Source organism: Bufo gargarizans, chromosome 4, assembly GCF_014858855.1.
Source record: "Bufo gargarizans isolate SCDJY-AF-19 chromosome 4, ASM1485885v1, whole genome shotgun sequence".
In the NCBI taxonomy this organism is placed as follows: Eukaryota; Metazoa; Chordata; class Amphibia; order Anura; family Bufonidae; genus Bufo; species Bufo gargarizans.
This window is the reverse complement of record NC_058083.1, coordinates 8,909,665-8,933,489: the sequence shown is the minus strand read 5'-3', so window position 1 is coordinate 8,933,489 and position 23,825 is coordinate 8,909,665. Positions and strand designations below refer to the sequence as shown.

Sequence of the window (23,825 nt, the reverse complement as noted above, 5' to 3'; positions counted from 1 at the left end):
GATTGTTATTCCTCAGTTTTTCTTGACACGCGTGAAAAAACGCATACAATCCGGACGGAAAAAAACACACACACAGAATGCAATCGTAGAAAAAAAACTGACTGAACTTCCATGCAAAACCATCAGTTTTTCCTAGAGCAGATCCTGTCGCAATCCGTATTGCTCATGAGGCCTGAAACGAAGGTTCATTTGTGGGAACTTCTGCAACAGAATTCTCAGTGTGTGATGGCTCCTAAAGCCTTGTTCACACAGTCAGTGTTTGGTCAGTGATTTCCATCGGTGACTGTGAGCCAAAACCAGGATTGGAGCCTCCACAGACCTGGGGTATAAGGGAAAGATCTGCTCCTGTTCTGTGTTTAGAGCCTCACCTGGTTTGGGCTCAAAATCACTGACCGAACACTGACGAGTTTTCTGTCCTGATGAGTCCTGGCCCATTTATATCAATGAGTTTACGTACACGAGCATAGTCATAGAATTGCAGCATGTTCTATATCGCCCTTTTAACCACTTGGACACGCAGGGTCTGCTATCAATAATGGCGTAATTTGCGCCAAAAACATACTAACACTACAAATCAAAAGTAGTGATTAGTTTCCCCTCATATATCCAAAGGCGCACACCATGTGTGAAATGTGAATTTCTTTTAAAATATAGATTGATTATTCGGCTATTTCTCTTATTAATTTGCGACATTTTAACACCAATAGCACAAAAATTAGCTTTTTTTTTTTTTTTTTTTTTTTTTTAATGTGTCATTTCAGCCACCCCTGTCCAGACCACACTTGCGACTTTTGAAGCCTTTTTTGCATTGGTAAATTGTGACTTTTTTCTCTGACTTGGGACGTTTTTCTCATTGTTTTTTGACAATTTACTGACCAAGCCCTGCTGTTTAGCTCATTTATATTCTATAATAAGCGCCTCCTCTTTTGATACTTACCCATCACTTGTTCCCACAACAGGTTGGTTCTTCTTTTCATAAATGCGACTTTTTGCCATAGATGCGACTTTTCACACAAAACGCTACCACATAAGCTGTTCTTAGGCTACCTTCGCGCTTGCAGCAGAGTGGTCCGGCAATCTGCATGCCAACGAACAGCATTTGTAGACGGATCCGCATTGCATTGTAAGAACTGATCCGTCTCTCCGTTTGTCATACAGACAAATGGATCCATTTCTATATTTATTTATTTTTTCTTCACATTTTTAAAGGTCTGCGCGTGCACAGGCCGGAAGGACGGATCCGGCATTCCAGTATTTTTAATGCACTAATACATTTCAATGTAAATTTAATGCTGATCCAGCTTTCCGGAAACTGATCCGGAATTTTGGACGGATATAATACCGCAGCTTTCTGCGGTATTTCCGCCGTGCAAAACGCAGTTCAGTGACTGAGGTGATGCATCCTGAACGGATTTCTCTCCATTCAGAATGCATTAGGATAAAACTGATCCGTTCTTCTCCAGTATTAAGCCCCTAGGACGGAACTCTGTGCCGGAAAAGAAAAACGCAAGTGTGAAAGTACCCTTAATTGTCTGCAACAATTTGAGCCATTTCTGCCCATAAGAGGATGATAAATGAGGTGTAATATGCGCCAGTTTGCTATAAATTGTTATAAATATTATTTCTGGCGTGATGTATTCTTTATGGTGAAAATTGTGGAGAAAATAGTTGATACATTTGGTGCAAATTAAAACGACATTCTTTTTGGCGCATTTTAAAACATAATTCTGGCGCAGCATGCTTAATAAATGTCCCCCATAGTATTTTTTTTTGGGGGGGGGGGGGGGTTGTCCCTTCTGTCCCTTCTGTCCCTTTTTTATGTTACTTTTCCCCTCATTCATTTCTATGTAAAGTCTTTCTGACCATTAGCAGTCAGTGTGCACCAGCCTAGTGTGGAGCCAGTGCCAGCGCCTTTTTACTACCATCCGGTGCCACTGACTCATCCCCCGACGGGCAGGGTCCAGTGCTGGTGCCGTGTCTGCCGTCTAATGTACAGTGACCTCTCCCAGCCCCCATTCATAGACCACCGTCAGCCCCGTCATTGTCTTCCTGCGGGGAGAGTCAGTCATTAGGAAGCGGCGTTGTGTGCGCACAGCGGGGCCCATGCTCTGCATCCTTATTAACAAGGGCTGTGTTTGTGTGTTGTGCTTGCAGATGGCCTGGAGTTAACGAGATGATGCTGCGGAACACCATGCCTCACTTTCCCACGGCCCTGAATGGTGAGTACCTCTCTCCATGGACTGAATATTGCTATAATTGTGGTTTAGCAGAGCTGAATTAGCTTTTTGGGATTGCACTGTTGATGCATAGCGATAACCTACTGCAGTCTTCTATAATGCATTAAGAGATTACAAAAAGTAGTAAAAAAAGCAACAGGCTCCGCTCTGCTACATCCTACAAGCAAAAAGAGTAGGACGCCTTCCCTGGCATTGCATATTGATCACACTGTATGGCTTATGATCTTTTATTATATAAAACCTGTTATTACACCAGGGGTCGGCAACCTCTGTTGTAGCTGGCTGTTGTAGTTTCCAAACAGCTGGAGGCTGCTGATCCCTGCATTAGACCGGCAACGAAGGCATGCACCAAGCAAGCGAAAAACTAATTGACAGTTATAATACACTGCCATACATGAGTATTGCACGGTATTATAGAAGCAAACAGAGTCCCCTTATGGGACAAAAAATAAATAAATTGTTTTGAAAAGTAAAAAAGGTAAAGAAATACAGAAACTGAGTTTTATTGTTGGAAATAAGAATAAAAGATCTATACATAATTATTACTGTACTATATTATAAAACCTGTACATTGATCCAGAGATCTCCACATTCATTGCTCTGCTAGATTTATATCAAGCTGACAGCTGAAGGGGAGTGTCTTCTCTGCTGCAGCTCAGGGGGCGTGTCTCAGCTCTCCCAATCACAGCTCAGGAGTCAGTTGAAGGATGAAACTGAGCATGTGCGGCCTTCCCAGTGAGCAGGACAATGAAATAAGAGAAAGAACAAACGGCAGGTGGCGCTGGACAGATACATCTTATCGAAAAACTCAGTGGCTATGCAAAATTTTTAATTACATTCAATTACAAAAATATTCAGATCCAGTTGCTGGTTTAAAAACTGTAGAATATTTGTCGCGGGACAACCCCTTTAATTCAGTGACCACAGCAGAGGTTTTAAAAGCTGCGAGGACACAGGACTGGATTTGTATAGATTTATCTCGGACATGCCACTCTTTTGATCTGGCCCAGTGCCCATCTGGACTTACCTAGAGGGCTTTACAGTATTTGCACCACAGACAGAGCCCAGTTTTTGGCAGTGTGTAGTGAATAGAGGCAGGGCCTGGCGTCTGGGTTTTGTGACCGTGTCTTGTTCTGCCCAGCTCGGAGTAATTTATTCTGCGTCTATTATAATCCTGCCTGGAGATTATAGCATCTTCTCTCTTGCTGAGTCTTTATGATTGCATTTCACAAATTTTGGGCTAAAAATCATTCAGCCGTTCTATCACAAAGAGTTATCTAGCTGTGTAAATCGTGCTTTCACTAATCATCTAATAACCCTTATCTCTAAGATGAGAACTGAGCTATAATGAGTGTTTATAAGGTCCGAGATAATGAGCCGTCACACTGACCGTAAACCGTAAAAATACAGAGCCTGCTACTAGAGAATCTCAAGGTTGTACAGAGAAAGGGGCTCGACATTTTTAATAAAGAACAATTTTAAAAAATTATTTCAAAATTAGTACAATGCAATAACAATAAAAAAATAAGAAATTGGCCAAAAGATATAATAAACTTGAATTTTCAGCAAAACTTTGTCTGTGTCACTATGAAAACTTGCATTGGACCCCAGCAGTATTGCATTGCTTATCTTGCAATGACCTGTGTGATAGTCCAGAGGTTCATTAACAATTGTGCAGGCTTCGGAGCTCAACTCTCGCATTGTCTGTACTAAACCTTCCTCTGGTAATTTCTGGGAAGTGCCATCTTTATAGTAGGTCTCTGTGCATAAGGCCTCATGCACAGGAACGTATTTTTCTTCGGTTTCGGTTCCGTTTTTTTTACAGGTCTCTATGTGGAAACATTCATTTCAATGGGGCTGGAAAAACAAACGGAAATTACTCCATGTGCATTCTGTGTCCGCATGTCAGTTTTGCCAAAAAATAGATGTCCTATTCTTGTCTGTTTTTGCTGACAAGGACCGGCATTGTTAAACTGGATCCGCCCAAAAAAAGATGCAAAAGGACGTCGCACAGATGTCATCAGTTGTTTTTTTTTGTGTTTGCGGATCTGTCTTTTGCGGACTGCAAAATACATATGGTCGTGTGCATGAGTCCTTACAGGAGCTTGGTCAAGCAATTGCTGGGTTCATCTGACAATAAGATTGCTGACTGTTTCCAGACCCCATCAGTGGGGTCTGACTCCCGACACGATTGAAGGGGCTGTGGCACGCCACGGAGCGCTGCATCCTTTTCAGTCAGCAAGTGGTAGTAGTATAAATACCGCCGAGGTCTGGAGTAAGGCCTCCTGCACACGAAGGTTTTTTCAGATGGAACCCAAGCCCTGGTGTCTGAGGGGTCCTGAAGGTCCTCCTGCCATATAAGACACCAGTATAATAAATGGGATTGTCCGGGCTTTAGTACAGATTTTACATTGGGCCCCAGGAGCTTTATGTTACGCCTCCGGTGCACACTCAGCAGCCATGTGTAGAATAAGCGTGAAGGACGTTCACATGTGGATCTTGGAGACAGTAGTGATGCACACGGTGCCATATCTGATCCCTGTCCGTGCGGACAGTTAATTGCACCCTAAGATCAGGATCCCATGACTCCCGCCCGCAGCAGGTAAACCTGTTTGCACTTACTGAAGCGTTGCATGCTCTTACAACTTTCTTAAAGCTACAGCATGACCATTCTAAATCCCTGTTGCAGTGTGATACAGGTTATGCAATTAGCGGTCTGATGGCGAAGGGCGAGAGGGCTGGAGGAAGACCAGGGGCCCCTGAAGGACCGTATTCCCTGTTGTTAGAGCAGATTTAGATATACACCAGTACATTTTAGAGGACCTGTCACCTCTCCTGACATGTCTGTTTTAATAGTTTCATGCATTCCCTATGTAATAACTATTTTGCAGCCACTATTCTTATGGCTCTATATTGTGCCATTCCTTTATTATTTCTACTGGAAGGTATAAATGAATTGCTAGCAGTCTGCAGTAAGGGTACGGAGGGGAGGTAACCAGTAGAGGGGTGTGTCCCTGCACAGTCTGAGTCTATCCAATCAGTGCTGCCATTCTCAGACTGTGCAGATACCCCCCCCCCCCCCCCCCTCTTACTGGTTACCTCCCCTCTGTACCCTTACTGCAGACTGCTAACAATTCATTCATAACTTCTGGTAGAAATAATACATGAATGGCACAATATAAAGCTATAAGAATAGTGGCTGCAAAATAGTTATTACATGGGGAATGCATGAAACTATTAAAACAGACATGTCAGGAGCGGTGAAAGGTCCCCTTTAAGGTAATTATTTTTTATTTTTTTAATACCCCTATAGACTTAAAAATAAAATGAATAGCCCCCTCACAAATGCACATTTTTGGCAATGAAGTGTTATTAACCCCTTAATACCCAGGCCAGTTTTGGCCTTTAAAGGGAACCTGTCAACATGAAAATGCAGGGCAATCTGCAGGCAGCATGTTATAGAGCAGGAGGAGCTGAGCAGAAATGGGAAAAGATTAAGTAAAACTTGCATTTGATTCATCTAAATTTGAAGTCAAGGAGACGGCCCTATCGGTGATTGGCAGCCAAGGTAGCTGTTAACATCAGTATCAGTATTGCACTTTAAATGGCATCTCTCAGCAGATTTGTACCTATGAAACTAACTGACCTGGTAAATGTGCACTTACATGTGTGTTGGTCCCATGTTCAGATTTGCCCGCATTGCTGAGAAAAATGATGTTTTACTATATGCAAATGGGCCTCTAGGAGCAACGGGGGCGTTACTGTTACACCTAGAGGCTCAGCTCTCTCTGCAGCTGCTGTGTCCACTGCACTTTGATTGACAGGGCCAGGTATGATGAGGTGTTCACTGCCTGGCCCTGTCAATCAAAGTGCAGTGGGCGCAGCAGCTGCAGAGAGAGCTGAGCCTCTAGGTGTAATGGTAACGCCCCCGTTGCTCCTAGAGGCTCATTTGCATATAGTAAAACATAATTTTTCTCAGAAATGCGGGCACATCTGAACATGGGACCAACACAGATGCTTTCAGCTGCCAAGTGCACATGGAACAGGTCAACCACTTTCATAGGTACAAAACTGCTGACAGATGCCCTCTAACATTAGTAATCTAGTAAAGTGCAGCTCCGCTAAATCTTGGCATAGCACATGTGTACAGGATACAGGGTCTCCTATGTGCTCTGCCAGAATTTAGCCAGGCTAAGGGGGCACAGGCAGGAGCAGCACTGTATACTGCTACAAGAAGGTTATGAATGATTTGCCAGCAGTCTGCAATAAAGGTCTATCTGGGTGATAACAGGACTTGGGGGTGGGGGTAGTCCCTGCACAGTCTGACACAGGTAGAACTCATTGGATAGTGTCAGACTGTGCAGGGACCCCCCCCCCCCCCCCCAACTGGTAACACCCAGCTGGACAATTCATTCATAACTTCTGTGCAGGACTAATAGAGGAATAGCACAACATAGAGCCATAGGAATGGAAGCTCCATTTAAAGGGGTATTCCAGTCCAGTAAGAAAAAAGATGATCTGCAAACCCCCCAAAAAAATAACTAGTACATCCATCTCCATCCTCTGTCCCAATGGTGCCAGAGTCTGTGGTTCGCCCCCCCTTCCTACTCCTGTCTCACCGCTTCAGGAAATGGCTGCTGAACCAATCACTGTCTGCAGCGATGACCCGCCTCCGCCAGTGATGAGTGTCACTGCCAGCCGTTTCCTGCTGAGTCGGGACGTCAGCAGGAAGAGGAGCGCAGCGGCGACTTGGACAGTGTCGAAGCAGCATCGCAGGGGATCTGCAGGGTGTATATACGTTTTTTGGGACTTTTTTTTTTTACATTGTGCTGGAACACCCCTTTAAGTTTAAATGGCGTCCTATGAATTTGACACTGAGCCTGCCCTGCTTTCATGGACCTTTTGCAGATTGAGGTGTGCACATCTTAAAGGGGTTGTTTCACGAGAAATATTTTACAGTTTTTAAACCAGCACCTGGACCAGAGTACTGTTGTAATTGCATGTCATTAAACATTTTGCACTGAACTGTATCCGTCTAGCGCCACTTGCTGTTTGCTCTTTTTCTAATTACTTAAAGGGAACCTGTCACCTGGATTTTGGGTATAGAGCTGAGGACATGGGTTGCTAGATGGCCGCTAGCACATCCACAATATCCAGTCCCCATAGCTCTGTGTGCTTTTATTGTGTAAAAAAAACGATTTGATACATATGCTAATTAACATAAGAGTCATATCTTACTTGTGTGACCAGAGAAGAGTCATATTTTCAAGCTCTGACTCATCTCAGGTTAATTTGCATATGTATCAAATCGGTTTTTATACACAATAAAAGCACACAGAGCTATGGGAACTGGATATTGCGGATGTGCTAGCGGCCATCTAGCAACCCATGTCCTCAGCTCTATACCCAAAATCCAGGTGACGGGTTCCCTTTAATCCTGCTCACTGAGACAGATGCACGTTAACTACAGCAGAAAGGTCATGCCCCTGAGAAAGGACACGTCCCCTAAGCTGCCAGTTTGGAATAAAACGAGCAGGGCAATTACAGCAATAAGGCCCCATTCACACGTCCGTATAACGTGTCCGCATCGTGGAACGGGTGCGGACCCATTTATTCTCCATGGGGACGAAATGGATGCGGAGAGCACACGGTGTGCTCTCCGCAACCTCATTTCCAGAGCGCTCCCCTGATCTTCCGGTCCGCCATTTCGGACAAGAATAGGCAGTTCTATGGGGGTGCCGGCTGGGTGTATTGCAGATCCGCAATGCACTACGAATGTCTGAATGGATCCTTAAGGGTCCATTCACACGTCCGTATGTGTTTTGCGGATCCGCAAAACACGGACACCAACAATGTGCATTCCGCGTTTTGCGGACTGCACATCGCCGGCACACTCATAGAAAATGCCTTTATTTGTCCGTAATTGCAGACAAGAATAGGACATGTTCTATTTTTGTGCGGATCCGCAAATGTGGATGCGGATAGCACATATCGGCCTTATTGAAAATGAATATTGCGGATCGGATGCGGACCCATTTTGCGGATGTGTGAATGGACCCTAATGGGGAGATCTAGGACTGGCCGTAATGTTTGCATTCCCTTGGGTTTGTGTGGCTCTCCAGCCGTGTGCCCTGCCAGTCTCTGGCTGGGAGTTGTAGTTGGAGAACACTGCTCCATATCGTATTCGGAGAGGGGGAGCCCCATGAATATTCACAAGGACTGATTAGGAAACACATGACAGCCAGTGAATCATTTGAGGATCTGGGAAGAGAGCTCTTGAAGCAGCAGGAAGTTGCAGAAATCAGCGGGCAGCAGCGTCTTGCGTTGTGTTACTTCCCCTGTAGACATAGGAGGGACGTCTTCTATCGTACTGGTGATCGGGGCAGGTGATGGCGGCTTTATACGCTTCCTGTGTGCGTTACAAAAAGAAGCCGACCTCCTTCTCACATTTGTATTTAACTGTCAGTACTGTATCTTGCTTGCAGGAGGGCCAAACATGTGGGCGATCACCATGGAGGAGCGGACCAAGCACGACCAGCAGTTCGCCAGCCTGAAGCCAGCAGGTGGACTGATAACCGGTGAGCTTCCTCCTTTTTTTTTTTTTTTTTTTTTGTAGGATTTAGCTTTTTGTGGAGATTTTTGCTTTTTTAAATTAATGTATAGACACCTACTGCTGACTCTGGATCAGTAATTTATATGTCGATACGCACCCCCATTCCCCCGCTGTGTTCTTGCAAGCCAGGCATGGAATACACTGAGAGGACTCTTAGGCACGCACACATAATAGAGAGGACTCCAGGAGGAGTCCTCTCTATGCATTCTTCAGCTGGTCTGTAGGTGCACAGCGGGGGAATGGGGAGGGTAAGAATTGACGTACAAAGTACTGATTATGAGACTTGGACGGGTGTTTTTTACGTGTATTATTGGTCTTGCTGTGGGAGACAGATTCCGTTTTAAAGTAAGTCTGTCAGCAGTTTAGTTCATGCTAAACTGCTGACCGCGTTGGGTAGGGCAGTACAGACATACCTTTTCTGGAGCTTTTCTCATCAGGAGTAGTGTGAACATGAACTTTTATTCTGCCAGATTCTGCTCCTGCAACTGCCCTGGAGGCGGAGCTTCACTGTGAAATGCTCTCTGCATTGGGCTTCTTCACTGCCCCTCCCTCTGTTCTGAGTGACAGCTGTAAAATCCAACCAGGAGAGCACTACCGTACATCTGTCACTTGAAGCAAAGGGGAGGGACTGTGAAGAAGCTCAGTGCAGAGGGCACTTTAATGTAAAGCTCTGCTTCCTGTGCACTTACAGGAGAAGAATCTAGCAGAACAAAACCTCCCATTCACATTATTCCTGATGATGAAAGCTCTGCAAAAAGTAAGTTTGGCCTACTGTCCCCAGTCCCAACTAGTGATGTCAGCAGTTTAGCCCAGCCAAACCTGCTGACAGACTCCCTTTAACCCTTTGTATATCTGCATAGCAGCGCACATTCATTTTATGTCGTTCATACTTTTCATCACTTCTGACAAATTTTAGGTGCTTGCTGTATGGGAATTAATTGGCCTCCCCAGCCATCTGGCCTCTGAAAAACAATAAAAACCACCCCAAATATTATAAAATAATAAAAAAAAACATCTCTTTGATCTGCCAATAATCCAGCGCAGAGGCTCCACAAGTTTTCAGTCTTTTTAATTTTTTTACTACTGCAGCCAATTGGTCGCCTCGGTAGCCATGTGTGCCGTATCATAGCCGCTCACTTATGGGAGCCGTCATACCAGTTGTGTGTTATGTCACCACCGGGGTCTTTGATTGGCTGCAGCATTTACATACTGTTCAAAAACGCTGCAGGCAGTACGGGAGTGTCTGTGCTGGATCGGTGGGAGATTGGTGTTTTTTTTTTTTTTTTTGTTTGTTTTTTTCTTAAGAAGTAGATTACACCCTTTAAGTGATTAGGCAGTCAGGCTTAGAACATTGGAAGCACAATTCAGAGGGTGCAGATATACTTTTTTTTAGTGGAGGGTTTCGAAATAAAGAGGCTGTCTGGTCTGTTATGAAGAGCTGCACCGAGATAAGCCAATAATTCGAAGTTGAACTTGTTGAGTTTGTGTTTGAGTGTTGAGTCTCATGTTTATTAGTAATTACCTTGTTTTTCACCATATAAGACTCACCCGCCCATAAGACGCACCTAAGTTTTAGAGGAGGAAAATAAGAAAGAAAAAAAAATTCGGCAGACCTCAGAATAGACCAATGTTAATAAGTCTAACAAATAGACCTCCATGTGAATGACCCCCAATCAGACCTCTATGTGAATGACCCCCAATCAGACCTCTATGTGAATGACCCCCATGCTCAGATCAGATTAACAAAAAAAAAAATCTATTTACCTCTCCTGCTGCGGACGAGGCCTCTCCTCACATCCAGCACTCTTTTTCTTCCTGCCGCGCGCTATGCTGTGACCCGACGTGCATAGCGTGAGGTCACAGTGCGCTAATGTCCTCACGCTGTGTGCAGTCACAGCACAGCAAGCAGCCAAGGACCAGGAAGCAGTGAGTACAGAGCCCGGGGAGCGCTGCATTCACCGCTGCCCGTTCCTCCTGTAAAATGCGGGCATCCATAATAGGGCGAAAAATCCGGTAGTTGTCTGAGATAATAAAAAAAAAAAAGGATAAATCTTTCATGAGCTCAACAATGTCTTCATTACACCTAGAGGCTCATGTTTACACTGGCTGGTCCTGTCAATCAAAGTGCAGAGGACACAGCAGTTGTAGAGTGAGTAGAGCCTCTAGGTGTAATGGCAACGCCCCCGTTGCTCCTAGAAGTTAATTTGCAAATATTAAAACATCATTTTTCTCAGCAGTGTGGGCACATACAGTACAGACCAAAAGTTTGGACACACCTTCTCATTCAAAGAGTTTTCTTTATTTTTATGACTATGAAAATTGTAGATTCACACTGAAGGCATCAAAACTATGAATTAACACATGTGGAATTATATACATAACAAAAAAGTGTGAAACAACTGAAAATGTTCTAGGTTCTTCAAAGTAGCCACCTTTTGCTTTGATTACTGCTTTGCACACTCTTGGCATTCTCTTGATGAGCTTCAAGAGGTAGTCACCTGAAATGGTCTTCCAACAGTCTTGAAGGAGTTCCCAGAGATGCTTAGCACTTGTTGGCCCTTTTGCCTTCACTCTGCGGTCCAGCTCACCCCAAACCATCTCGATTGGGTTCAGGTCCGGTGACTGTGGAGGCCAGGTCATCTGGCGCAGCACCCCATCACTCTCCTTCATGGTCAAATAGCCCTTACTTTCAAAGTTTTCCCAATTTTTCAGACTGACTGACCTTAAATTCCTAAAGTAATGATGGCCACTCGTTTTTCTTTACTTAGCTGCTTTTTTCTTGCCATAATACAAATTCTAACAGTCTATTCAGTAGGACTATCAGCTGTGTATCCACCTGACTTCTCCACAACGCAACTGATGGTCCCAACCCCATTTATAAGGCAAGAAATCCCACTTATTAAACCTGACAGGGCACACCTGTGAAGTGAAAACCATTTCAGGTGACTACCTCTTGAAGATCATCAAGAGAATGCCAAGAGTGTGCAAAGCAGTAATCAAAGCAAAAGGTGGCTACTTTGAAGAACCTAGAATATGACATATTTTCAGTTGTTTCACACTTTTTTGTTATGTATATAATTCCACATGTGTTAGGCTACTTTCACACTTGCGTTCGGGGCTCCGCTTGTGAGTTCCGTTTGAAGGCTCTCACAAGCGGCCCCGAATGGATCTGAGTACATTCTGAGTGGATGCGGATCCGCTCAGTCTGGCACCGTTTGACCTCCGTTCCGCTCAGCAGGCGGACATCCAAACACAGCTTGCAGCGTTCGGGTGTCCGCCTGGCCGCGCGGAGCCAAAAGGATCCGTCCAGACTTACAATGTAAGTCAATGTGTGTCCAAACTTTTGGTCTGTACTGTATGTACATGGGACCAACACAGATGCATTCAGCTGCCAAACACACATGTAACAGGTCAGCCAGTGTCATAGGGACAAATCTGCTGACAGAGTCCCTTTAAGTAGGGGTTGTCCAAGTTTTTTTATTATCTCTGACAACTCCTTTTTTTCCTGGATATTTTCGGTATTTTATTTCTAAACAGGAATGAGTTATTCACCCTCTCATGCAGGCAGGGAGTTCATTGAAGGCTTTGCTTTGATGGCAGATTCCCAACATAGTCCATTCACGTAGTGTCCCAGACTAATCCACAGATTAGTGTCCAGCCGCTGAGCTAACGTGATGATCACATCGTGGTGTCTGCTCTCTAGTACTCTGCCTGAGGGATGAGATCTGCATCTATCCATATATGTACAGTATCTATCTATCTCATATCTATCTTTATCTCTGTGTCATCTGTCTGTCTTTATTGTACTTACAGACGTGGACAAAATTGTTGGTACCCTTTGGTCAATGAAAGAAAAAGTCACAATGGTCACAGAAATAACTTTAATCTGACAAAAGTAATAATAAATTAAAATTCTATAAATGTTAACCAATGAAAGTCAGACATTGTTTTTCAACCATGCTTCAACAGAATTATGTAAAAAAATAAACTCATGAAACAGGCATGGACAAAAATGATGGTACCCCTAACTTAATATTTTGTTGCGCAACCTTTTGAGGCAATCACTGCAATCAAACGCTTCCTGTAACTGTCAATGAGACATCTGCACCTCTCAGCAGGTATTTTGGCCCACTCCTCATGAGCAAACTGCTCCAGTTGTGTCCGGTTTGAAGGGTGCCTTTTCCAGACTGCATGTTTCAGCTCCTTCCAAAGATGCTCAATAGGATTGAGGTCAGGGCTCATAGAAGGCCACTTTAGAATAGTCCAATTTTTTCCTCTTAGCCATTCTTGGGTGTTTTTAGCGGTGTGTTTTGGGTCATTGTCCTGTTGCAAGACCCATGACCTGCGACTGAGACCAAGCTTTCTGACACTGGCTAGTACATTTCTCTCTAGAATTCCTTGATAGTCTTGAGATTTCATTGTACCCTGCACAGATTCAAGACACCCTGTGCCAGACGCAGCAAAGCAGCCCCAGAACATAACAGAGCCTCCTCCATGTTTCACAGTAGGGACAGTGTTCTTTTCTTGATATGCTTCATTTTTTCGTCTGTGAACATACAGCTGATGTGCCTTGGCAAAAACTTCGATTTTTGTCTCATCTGTCCACAGGACATTCTCCCAGAAGCTTTGTGGCTTGTCAACATGTAGTTTGGCATATTCCAGTCTTGCTTTTTTATGATTCGTTTTCAACAATGGTGTCCTCCTTGGTCGTCTCCCATGTAGTCCACTTTGGCTCAAACAACGACGGATGGTGCGATCTGACACTGATGTTCCTTGAGCATGAAGTTCACCTTGAATCTCTTTAGAAGTCTTTCTAGGCTCTTTTGTTACCATTCGGATTATCCGTCTCTTAGATTTGTCATCAATTTTCCTCCTGCGGCCACGTCCAGGGAGGTTGGCTACAGTCCCATGGATCTTAAACTTATGAATAATATGTGCAACTGTACTCACAGGAACATCTAGTTGCTTGGAGATGGTCTTATAGCCTTTACCTTTAACATGCTTGTCTATAATTTTCTTTCTGATCTCTTGAGACAGCTCTTTCCTTTGCTTCCTCTGGTCCATGTCGAGTGTGGTACACACCATATCACCAAACAACACAGTGATTACCTGGAGCCATATATATAGGCCCAATGGCTGATTACAAGGTTGTAGACACCTGTGATGCTAATTAGTGGACACACCTTGAATTAACATGTCCCTTTGGTCACATTATGTTCTGTGTTTTCTAGGGGTACCATCATTTTTGTCCATGCCTGTTTCATGAGTTTATTTTTTTACATAATTCTGTTGAAGCATGGTTGAAAAACAATGTCTGACTTTCATTGGTTAACATTTATAGAATTTTAATTTATTATTACTTTTGTCAGATTAAAGTTATTTCTGTGACCATTGTGACTTTTTCTTTCATTGACCAAAGGGTACCAACAATTTTGTCCACGTCTGTATATCTTTAAGTCCACGAAAAAACACCACTCACCTGTTAAAAGCCCCGTCATTCCAGCACCACAGCTCTAGTCACTGTTGGACCAGAAGTGATATGTTAATGTGACCCCTGCCAATGCTTGCCTCAGCGGTGACTGGAGCCATGGGGCTGAAATTACTAGATTCTGACCAAGTGGCTGTTTTTTTATTTTTTTATTTTGTGGAACACTTTTTCATGTCAGTCTTTCATTTTGCAGTTATGTGACCATGACCATGCTAATCTGCTAATGACTAGGTAAGGGCTAGGGAGAGCAGGAAAAATATTCATTTTGTAGTGTTTTTCTCATCTGGAGTAGTGTGAATATGATGTTTTATTCTGCTACTGCAAGTGCACTGGAGGCGGAGCTTCACTTGCAGGTGCTCTTTGCATTAAAGCGAACCTTTCACCTCATTTTCACTTTTTAAACTATCAACAGTACGTTATAGATTACCTTTAGTGTGTTGTTATCCATGTTAGGTGCGCTTTCCTGCGCTCTTTATTCATCCAGAAATCGGCTTATAAAGTTCAAATTTTGTGCTGTAACACTCAAGCAACAAGTCAAGGGGGTAGCCCTTCCCTCTCCTCTGGCCGTACCGCCCCTGCCCTAACGCCACCTCTATGCCATGTAATTGACAGCAGGCTCACTCGCAGGGACGGCGCTTCTGAATCCTGCGCATGCGCCGTCCTCCTCATTCGCCGCTCGCTCCCGTCTTTCTTGCGGACACAAGCTCTGCTCCCGATGATCACTGGCTTGCAATCTGGTTACAAGTCTACAGTGATCACGTGGGGCACTTGGAGCATGAAGATAGTGGAGCGCGCGCACGGGAGGTAGAGAAGAGAAGCAGGCAGGAATCGCGTACGGCGCATGCGCTATTCTCTTACATGGTCGCGCTTGTGTCCGCAAGAAAGACAGGAGCGAGCGGCGAATGAGGAGGACGGCGCATGCGCAGGATTCAGAAGCGCCGTCCCTGCGAGTGAGCCTGCTGTCAATTACATGGCATAGAGGCGGCGTTAGGGCAGGGGCAGTACGGCCAGAGGAGAGGGAAGGGCTACCCCCTTGACTTGTTGCTTGACTGTTACAGCACAAAATTTGAACTTTATAAGCCGATTTCTGGATGAATAAAGAGCGCAGGAAAGCGCACCTAACATGGATAACAACACACTAAAGGTAATCTATAACGTACTGTTGATAGTTTAAAAAGTGAAAATTAGGTGAAAGGTTCGCTTTAAGTTGCTTCACAGCTCCACTACAGCTGTCATTCAGAGCAGAGGGGAGGAGCTGTGAAGCAGCTCAATGCCGATGCACTTCCCGCCCCCAGTGCACTTGCAGGAGCAGAATAAAACATCATAGTTACACTACTCCTGATAAGAAAAGCTACAAAAAAGCTATGTTTGTACTGATCTCCCCAGCTCCTACCTGCTGATCGCAGCAGTTTAGCATGGTCAGAACTGCTGACTGACTCCCTCTAATTTCGGGGAAAACCTTGAAATTCAGGCAGACTACAGTTCAGCCCAAAAATAGCAGCTTTGCAAGTATTAATTTTTTTTTATTTTAACCCTGTGTATCTGCACTTTTTTTTTCTAGTCGGGGAGGGATGACTACCAGTGACCACGGTGTTAGGTGGCACTGCAGCTCCACAGTGTGAGATCTCTTCTTGTTTTCCCCTGGGTGTTACAGGAGCACAGAAATTAAAGTTACCACCCGTGACCACAGTGTTTCCTCACAACTCCTGGTGTAAAATCTGTAACCGGATCACAACCCCGACTGTCGGGCAACGTTTATTGCGCTAATATACTTTTATTGGGCATAGGCTGTGTTTTAAGCTTTTGCACCCCTATGTAGCCAAAACTCTGGTGTTAATAACATTTTTAGGATGTAACTGTCCACTATTTAGTCAGTCATGGCTGAGCTGCAGTACTTCACGCAAACCATGGGCTGGAGTGGCACTGTTTTTGGGGAAAATAATTTCTTATGGATGATGCCTAAATGATATGATTTTATCTGACTGCAGCTACCACTAGAGGGTGCTAGGAGCTTATTACACCTGGCTATGCACAGTGGATATAAAACAGTATGCAGTAAGCTCCTGGGCTCCCTCTAGTGGTGCATGCAGGCAGACAGCATAAGTTTTATGTATTTATTTTTCTCTGCATCTTTATAGGGAATTTCTAGCTCTGTGTATGGAAATCTAAGCTCTAACCACTATGAATATTAACATAGTTTATAAGGCTGAAAAAAAGCCCTCTGTCCATATAGTTCAGCCTGTTATCCTGCAAGTTGATCCAGAGGAAGGCAAAAAAAAAAAAAACATCACCACCTCCTCAGGCAGAGAGTTTCATAGTCTCACTGCTCTTGCCGTAAAGAATCATCTTCTATGTTTGTGTAGAAACCTTCTTTCCTCCAGACGCATAGGATGTCCCCTCGTCACAGTCCTGGGGATAAATAGATGATGGGAGAGATCTCTGTACTGACCCCTAATATAGTTATACATAGTAATTAGATCTCCTCTCAGTCGTCTTTTTTCTAAAGTGAATAACCCTAATTTTGATAATCTTTCAGGGTACTGTAGTTGCCCCATTCCAGTTATTACTTTAGTTGCCCTCCTCTGGAGCCTCTCCAGCTCTGCTATGTCTGCCTTGTTCACAGGAGCCCAGAACTGTACACAGTACTCCATGTGTGGTCTGACTAGCGATGTGTAAAGTGGTAGGACTATGTTCTCATCACGGGCATCTATGCCCCTTCTGATGCAACCCATTATCTTATTGGCCTTGGCAGCAGCTGCCTGACACTGGTTTCTACAGCTTAGTTTGCTGTTCAGTAAATTCCAGAATGTTATCTACACAGAATTTCGGACTTTGCTGGAGGTGGAAATTTGCTGCCCACAGTACAGCAGTGGAGCTCGGCTGATATTGAGAACTTGCAGGTGGCGCGCTGACAAACGTTTCGTTAATTATTAAACGCACTGCAGCGATGCAGACTTTCCTCTACATTACACGTGTGTCGGTGACTCAGAAGTTTAGAGTTCATAATTCTGTATTTTTGTAACACATTGGGGATCATTAATGGGTTAATTCAGTGCACTCTGAGCTTTTCTCTGCTTTGGTGAAATGTTGCGCAAACACAGCAGAGCCAGGTACGGCGCCGCACAACATGCCGACCGTGGTGTCCGACAGATGTTCTGTGCGTGGTTCCTGCATACGCTTAGTATTGTTGGCGCTTTTATTGTACTTCGTTGTATAGATCTACAGTATACTGAGGGGCAGAATTCAGATTATGAATCTTGACCTAGTACCGAAAATTATCACAAGCATAAAATGAATTATATACTCTCACAGCGATTATTAAAATGAGTGCTGTTAGCGAGAACTCTTCTAGGTGGACGTACACTTACAGTATAGACATACCTTTTGTTACATAGTTAATACGGTTAAAAAAAGACATAAGTCCATCAAGTTCAACCAAGGGATAGGTGGAGACGTGAATCCCAGAAGGAAGTGAGATTCTATGTTTCTACACATTTTCATAAGCATTAATGTCATTTACTTTTTAGAATTCATCTAAACCCTTTTTAAAACTGTCCACTGTTCCTGCTGTGACCACGTCCTGAGGAAGTCTATTCCACAGCTTCACAGTTCTCACAGTAAAGAAGCTTTGACGCTTCTGGAGAATGTTACCTGCTGGTGTTTTAGCATTTATATATTTAAAGGGATTCTGTCACCAGGTTTCACCCCTGTCAGCTAAACATATGCTTATGTTCAGGGCCTCATCAGGATTCCTAATGTGGGCTTCTAAATGTGATCCGTAGCCTTATTTTGCTAAATAAACAGCTTTTACTAACCTGTCACTCAAAGAAATAAGGTGCCCAAGGGGATGTCAAGGGATGCAAGGGGCCGGCCGCACCCACCGCCGTTCGTGCCCAGCGCCGCCTTTCCAGACTTCTGCGTCGCATTCCCTCCCTGCCCCCTCCTCCTGCTGTAAGATCTCGCGCATGCGCACAGGGCTCTGCCTGATGCGCTCGTGCGGACTTCTCGATTTGTCTTCTTAAAGCAAAGCGCGCATGCGCCGGCACTTCGCTCAACCCAGGTATGACCTGCACTCTGGCGCCAGCCTCTCAGAGCCGTGTGCGCACGCGCGAGATCTTAAAGCAGGAGGAGGGGGAGGGAGGGAGAGCGAGAGGCGGCACAGAGGATTAGGAGGCGGTGCAGAAGTCTGGAAAGGCGGCGCTGGGCACGAACGGCGGTGGGTGCGGCCGGCACCTTGCATCCCTTGACATCCCCTTGGGCACCTTATTTCTTTGAGTGACAGGTTAGTAAAAGCTGTTTTTTTTAGCCAAATAAGGCTACGGATCACATTTAGAAGCCCACATTAGGAATCCTGATGAGGCCCTGAACATCAGCATATGTTTAGCTGACAGGGGTGAAACCTGGTGACAGAATCCCTTTAAAGAATTTTTGGGGATTTGTTTTGCTCTCTTTTGCCACCTGCTGTTAATTTTGTATTTTTGCTAATTTTATCTCCTTTTTGCTGATTTTTTTTAAGCCCTTTGTAAACTTCAAACACTACAGCTGACCCCTCAGATTTGTATTTTTTGAATGCTTTTTTTTTCTTCTTTTATTGCCCTTTTTATAGTAGATGTAAGCTATGGGGAGTTTAATTTTAGCCATTTATACTTGTTACCTAAAGGAATAAAAAAAATGTTGTGCAGTTACTCAATGTGGATATAAAGCTCTCCCATTTATCCTCAGTATTATGTGACAGTAGCGGCTCCAAGTCTATGCCCTGAAATGCTGCCCTCAACCCAGGGAAATTTGCCTTTTTTTAAATTCAGTGTCTTTGCTCTGCCTGACAGAGTCTGCTGCTTATATTGTAGGGGGAATATAACTATATTGTGGTCACTATCACCTAGTGTATCTCGAACAGTAACATTTCCAACAAGCTCTGCATCATTAGAAATTACTGGATCCAGTACAGCATTGCTGCTACTAGGGGCTTCTACAAACTGGCCCATAAAGTGGTCCTGCAGCAAGTTGAGGCAGAACCATGACCCCATGGGTTTTTTGTTTTGTTTTTCGCCATTTCAACATCATTTCAGTGTAAATGTAGAAATATAGAATAAATGTACACTCCTCAACAGTGAAATTGCAACACCAAGAAGGAAAAGTTGTAGACTTATGGAAATTATTGGGTCTATAGATAGGCTAATGATATGCAAATAAAAAATACAGATGTAAAAAAAATATAGTTTGTTGTCAGCGCATCCAGAAGTGCGAACAAGGCGTTTATAATGAAGGCGAGCACGAATGATCACAGTGATGGAAGAAATACACGATTATTATAACCTACATGTAGAATATACAGTCTGAGGAGATCCTAATGGCTGACACTGTGACCTTTCTCTTACAGGAGAGCAAGCTAGAACCTTCTTCTTACAGTCAGGCCTTCCGCCCGCCATCCTAGCGGATATATGGTAAGCTGGTCCGGTCTTCAGAAACCTGTTCTTTAGGGGTCTGTTCACATTGCGATTTAGCTCTTCACTGAGCTTTGTGCCGAGAGGATGTGTGTCAGTACCCAAAACTGATCCCACACGCATCCCTCAGCCGATCCATGCACTGCAATGGGGCAAACAGAGTCAAAACAGTTACATTTTGGGATCTGTTTGTCCTGCTTTCCTTCTGGTCAGGACACATTCGTATGGTGGACTTTTCTCGTGCCCCACAAAGAAAGACATAGATGCACAGAAATCTGATCAAATGGAGACCAAACTTTAAGGCCCCATGCACACAGCCGTATTTTTGCTCCGCATCCGATCCCTTTTTTTTTTTTTTTTTTTTTTTTTTTTTTTAGCAGAATGGATGCGGACCCATACATTTAAATGAGTCCGCAAAAAATGTGCTGTCCTCCTCCCTGTCCGTTCCGCATCTCCGCAAAAAAGATAGAACATAGCCTATTCTTGTCTGGTTTTCGAAAATGAATTTAAAAAAATGGATGCAATACAGACACCATACGTATTTTTTGCGGTATTTGACGCATACTTCCAGTTACCTGCTTGGTGTGACTGTCATTTAAGTTTTATTTTAATATAGTGTAGGGACAGGGATATTAAACATTTTTATAATTTACTTTGTTAGGTAAAGATGTTTCTTTTCTTAGCAAAGCTCTGACTGAGCCTTAACGAGAGTCCTTCTTCAGTCTGCAGTTCTCCCAATCTCTGAAGTTGCCTGTGTGTAAGAAGTAAGATAGGCAGGGAGATGGGACACATAGTCAGGGACCGGGGTGGTGACAGGAGGCGGCTGGAAGTCTCTGGATGTTACACACAGGTGTCTTCAGCGCTCAGTAGAACTGCAGACTGAAGAAGGACTCTCCTTAGTAGCGCTCAGTCACATCTTTGCTAAGAAGACACTTTGCACAAAGAACTATCTTTCCCTAATAAAGTATATTACAAAAATGTTTACCATCCCTGTCCCTACACTATATTAAAATAAACTGAAATCACTGTCACACTTTAACATAATGCACCGCACCTTTTGTTTTGTAGCCAATATTCCACTTGGTTCTAAAAAATGTTTAAAGTTTATACAGAGGGGTCTGACTAGTGCTCGGGCTAGCATATGGACATTGCGTTGTATGGGACTGTTGAGTCACACTGTCACTTTGACACAGCTGAACTAGGCCAGAGCACATGAAGTGTTGTCATAGGAGCAGCGAAGTACAGCCGCTTCAGCCTGTGTCTGTAGGAATGTGAGCTCTTCCTCTGCTGGGACTTCATATGTTATATGTTGTAGTTTGGCTTTTTAGTTGCTCTTCTCGGTGACTGTGTAAGTTAATTCTCCTGCTGTTTTATAGATTTTTTCCGCTGATGTTTTGTTCCTCTGTGTCACTTTGTCGCTGCTCAGAGAAGAATCTTTAAGACTGTGTGTAGTTCTCATCTGAGAACCAGCCTTGGAGAGCGCAGTGTTAATTCTCCTGAATCTTCCTATTAATATGCCTGTGCCTCTACTGTGTTCATATACTTTACTGCATGTTTAATTCATGAGCGTTCTCCCGTGTGACGCACCCAGGACTTACATAACTTCTGTCACTGACATTTTCTGCTAGTTCTGATATTAAGATTTTGGAGCTCATGTACTGATTACAGCATTTATTGTACAATACATCTGGAATATAAATGTATATGTTCACATTGTAATATTTTATGTTTAGATAATCTGCATAAAATATTCTGAACCTTTGTAACTACATTACTTAATTTGTCCTGATCCTGAGTTATATCCTGTATTTTACTTCAGAGCTGAACTCACTATTCTGCTGGTGCAGTCACTGTGTACATACATTACATCACTTATCCTGTACTGATCCTGAGTTACAGCCTGTATTATACTCCAGAGCTGCGCTCACTATTCTGCTGGTGCAGTCACTGTGTACATACATTACATCACTTATCCTGTACTGATCCTGAGTTACATCCTGTGTTAGGGCTGTTTCACACAAGCGGATGCCGTGCGTGGCATCCGCTCCGTGAATGACAGCCAAGACCCGATGCAGACTGCAGAGGCACGGAGCATTAACATGACTGATAATGCTCCGTGCCTCTCTGTGACCTCTTTACTACGAAATCACAGCGAGATAAAGTTGTCACTGTGATTTCGTAGTAAAGAGAGAGGTCAGAGAGGCACGGAGCATTATCAATCGTGTTAATGCTCCGTGCCTCTGCAGTCTGCATCGGGTCTTGGCACTCTTTCACGGAGCGGATGTCACGCATGGCATCCGCTCGTGTGAAACAGCCCTTATACTCCAGAGCTGCGCTCACTATTCTGCTGGATGAGTCACTGTGTACATACATTACATATCCTGTACTGACCCTGAGTTACATCCTGTATTATACCCCAGAGCTGCACTCACTATTCTGCTGGTGGAGTCCCTGTGTACATACATTACATATCCTGTACTGATCCTTAGTTATATCATGTATTATACTCCAGAGCTGCACTCACTATTCTGCTGGTGCAGTCACTGTGTACATACATTACATTACTTATCCTGTACTGATCCTGAGTTTATGCAGAGCTGCACTCTGTTTTGCTGATTCTTAAAGAGAGGAGCTGCTAGCAGAGGTGTCTGGCAATGGCCTTTTCCCTTCTCTTCTTCAGGTCACCTGCATTCTCGGCCAGGCATGCATGATATGGAGGGGTCTTGAGAGATAGCTGTTGGCGGAACCAGTGTTTAGCTGACAGCTGTCTAATCTATATGACCAGTCTTGGGCTGGGTTTCCACTGGATGACACACAGGTTTGCAGGTTACCAGACGTAGTACCTTTGTCTGGCTGTTGGATGCTGTGGAGATACAGCTGGGTCCAGTCACACGTCCGTAGAATGTGTCTGCACCTGCAATTATCCGGAACAGGTGTGGACACATTCATTCTCTATGGGGCAGGAATGGATGCGGACAGCACACGGTGTGCTGTCCGCATTCTCTTTTCCGGAGCGCGGCCCCGAACTTCTGGTCCGCGGCTCTGGAAAAAAAGAGAACATGTCCTATTCTTGTCCGCAATTGTGAACAACAATAGGCAATTCTATGGGGGTGCCGGCCGGGTGTATTGCGGATTTGCAATTTGCGGACGTGTGACTGGAACCATAAGGCTTCATTCACATCACCGTTCAGCTTTTCCGTTCTCCTGCACCGTTTAGGAGCAGGAGAACGGAAAGGATGGAGAAGGTACATAACTGAGCTGAATGGAGCCTATATAAGACCTAATACAACCGGATACGTTCATGACGGATCCGCAAAAAACACTAGTGTGAAAGTAACCTTATGTTTAGTGGTCTCACTTGTCATACTTGGTAGAAGTTTTGCATGGTATTTCTGCCATTATACACCCATTGTTTATCTTCATCTATTGTAGTCACTGAGGCCCCTTTCCATGTATGCCCACCTTTAGGGAACGTTCACACGGGACGTATGTTGGCCCAGCACAGATTTTGATACAGATCCAAAGAAAAATCTGTGTTTAAAGGGGTTTTCCAAGTGTTCCTTTACTGATAACCTGTCCTTTCTGGATAGGTCATCAGTATCTGAAGGGTGGGGGTCCAACACCTAGGACCCCCGCTGATCAGCTGTATGAAAAGGCTGTGGTGCGTGCAGTAGCGCCACGGCCTTCTCTCAGCTCACCAAGCACAGCGCCGTACATTGTATAGTGGCCGTGCTTGGTATTGCACCTCAGCCTCATTGAAGTGAACAGGGCTAAGTTGCTCCTAGGACACATGGCCTAGGAAAAGCTAAGAGACGGACGCTGCCCTACTGTGAGCGCTGATGCCTTCTCAATCAGATGATTGGCGGGGGTCCCAGGTATAGGACCCCCACTGATCAGATCATCGATAAAATAAAAAAAAACACATGAAGAACCCATTTAAAGACAGATTTGGCAGCAGGTTGTGGCGTTTCAGTCCAGCGTGGATGAACCCTTGGAGCACGCCTGGAGTCGGACGCCTGCTGTGCAGATGACTTGGTCATAGT

The 23,825-nt window shown here is 44.3% G+C and overlaps 1 protein-coding gene across 3 annotated transcripts in view; it reads left to right on the top strand.

Moving 5' to 3' along the window:
* The window catches only part of ITSN2 (intersectin 2), a 148,248-nt gene that overhangs the window by 24,642 nt on the left and 99,781 nt on the right, over nt 1–23,825 (top strand). For all 3 annotated transcript variants that reach the window (XM_044292008.1, XM_044292007.1, XM_044292010.1), the window contains exons 2-4: nt 2,155–2,219; nt 8,723–8,815; nt 19,719–19,782. In XM_044292008.1, the coding sequence (XP_044147943.1) occupies nt 2,174–2,219; nt 8,723–8,815; nt 19,719–19,782 (203 nt within the window). In that variant the 5' untranslated portion in view covers nt 2,155–2,173. The remainder of the gene's footprint in view (nt 1–2,154; nt 2,220–8,722; nt 8,816–19,718; nt 19,783–23,825) is intronic.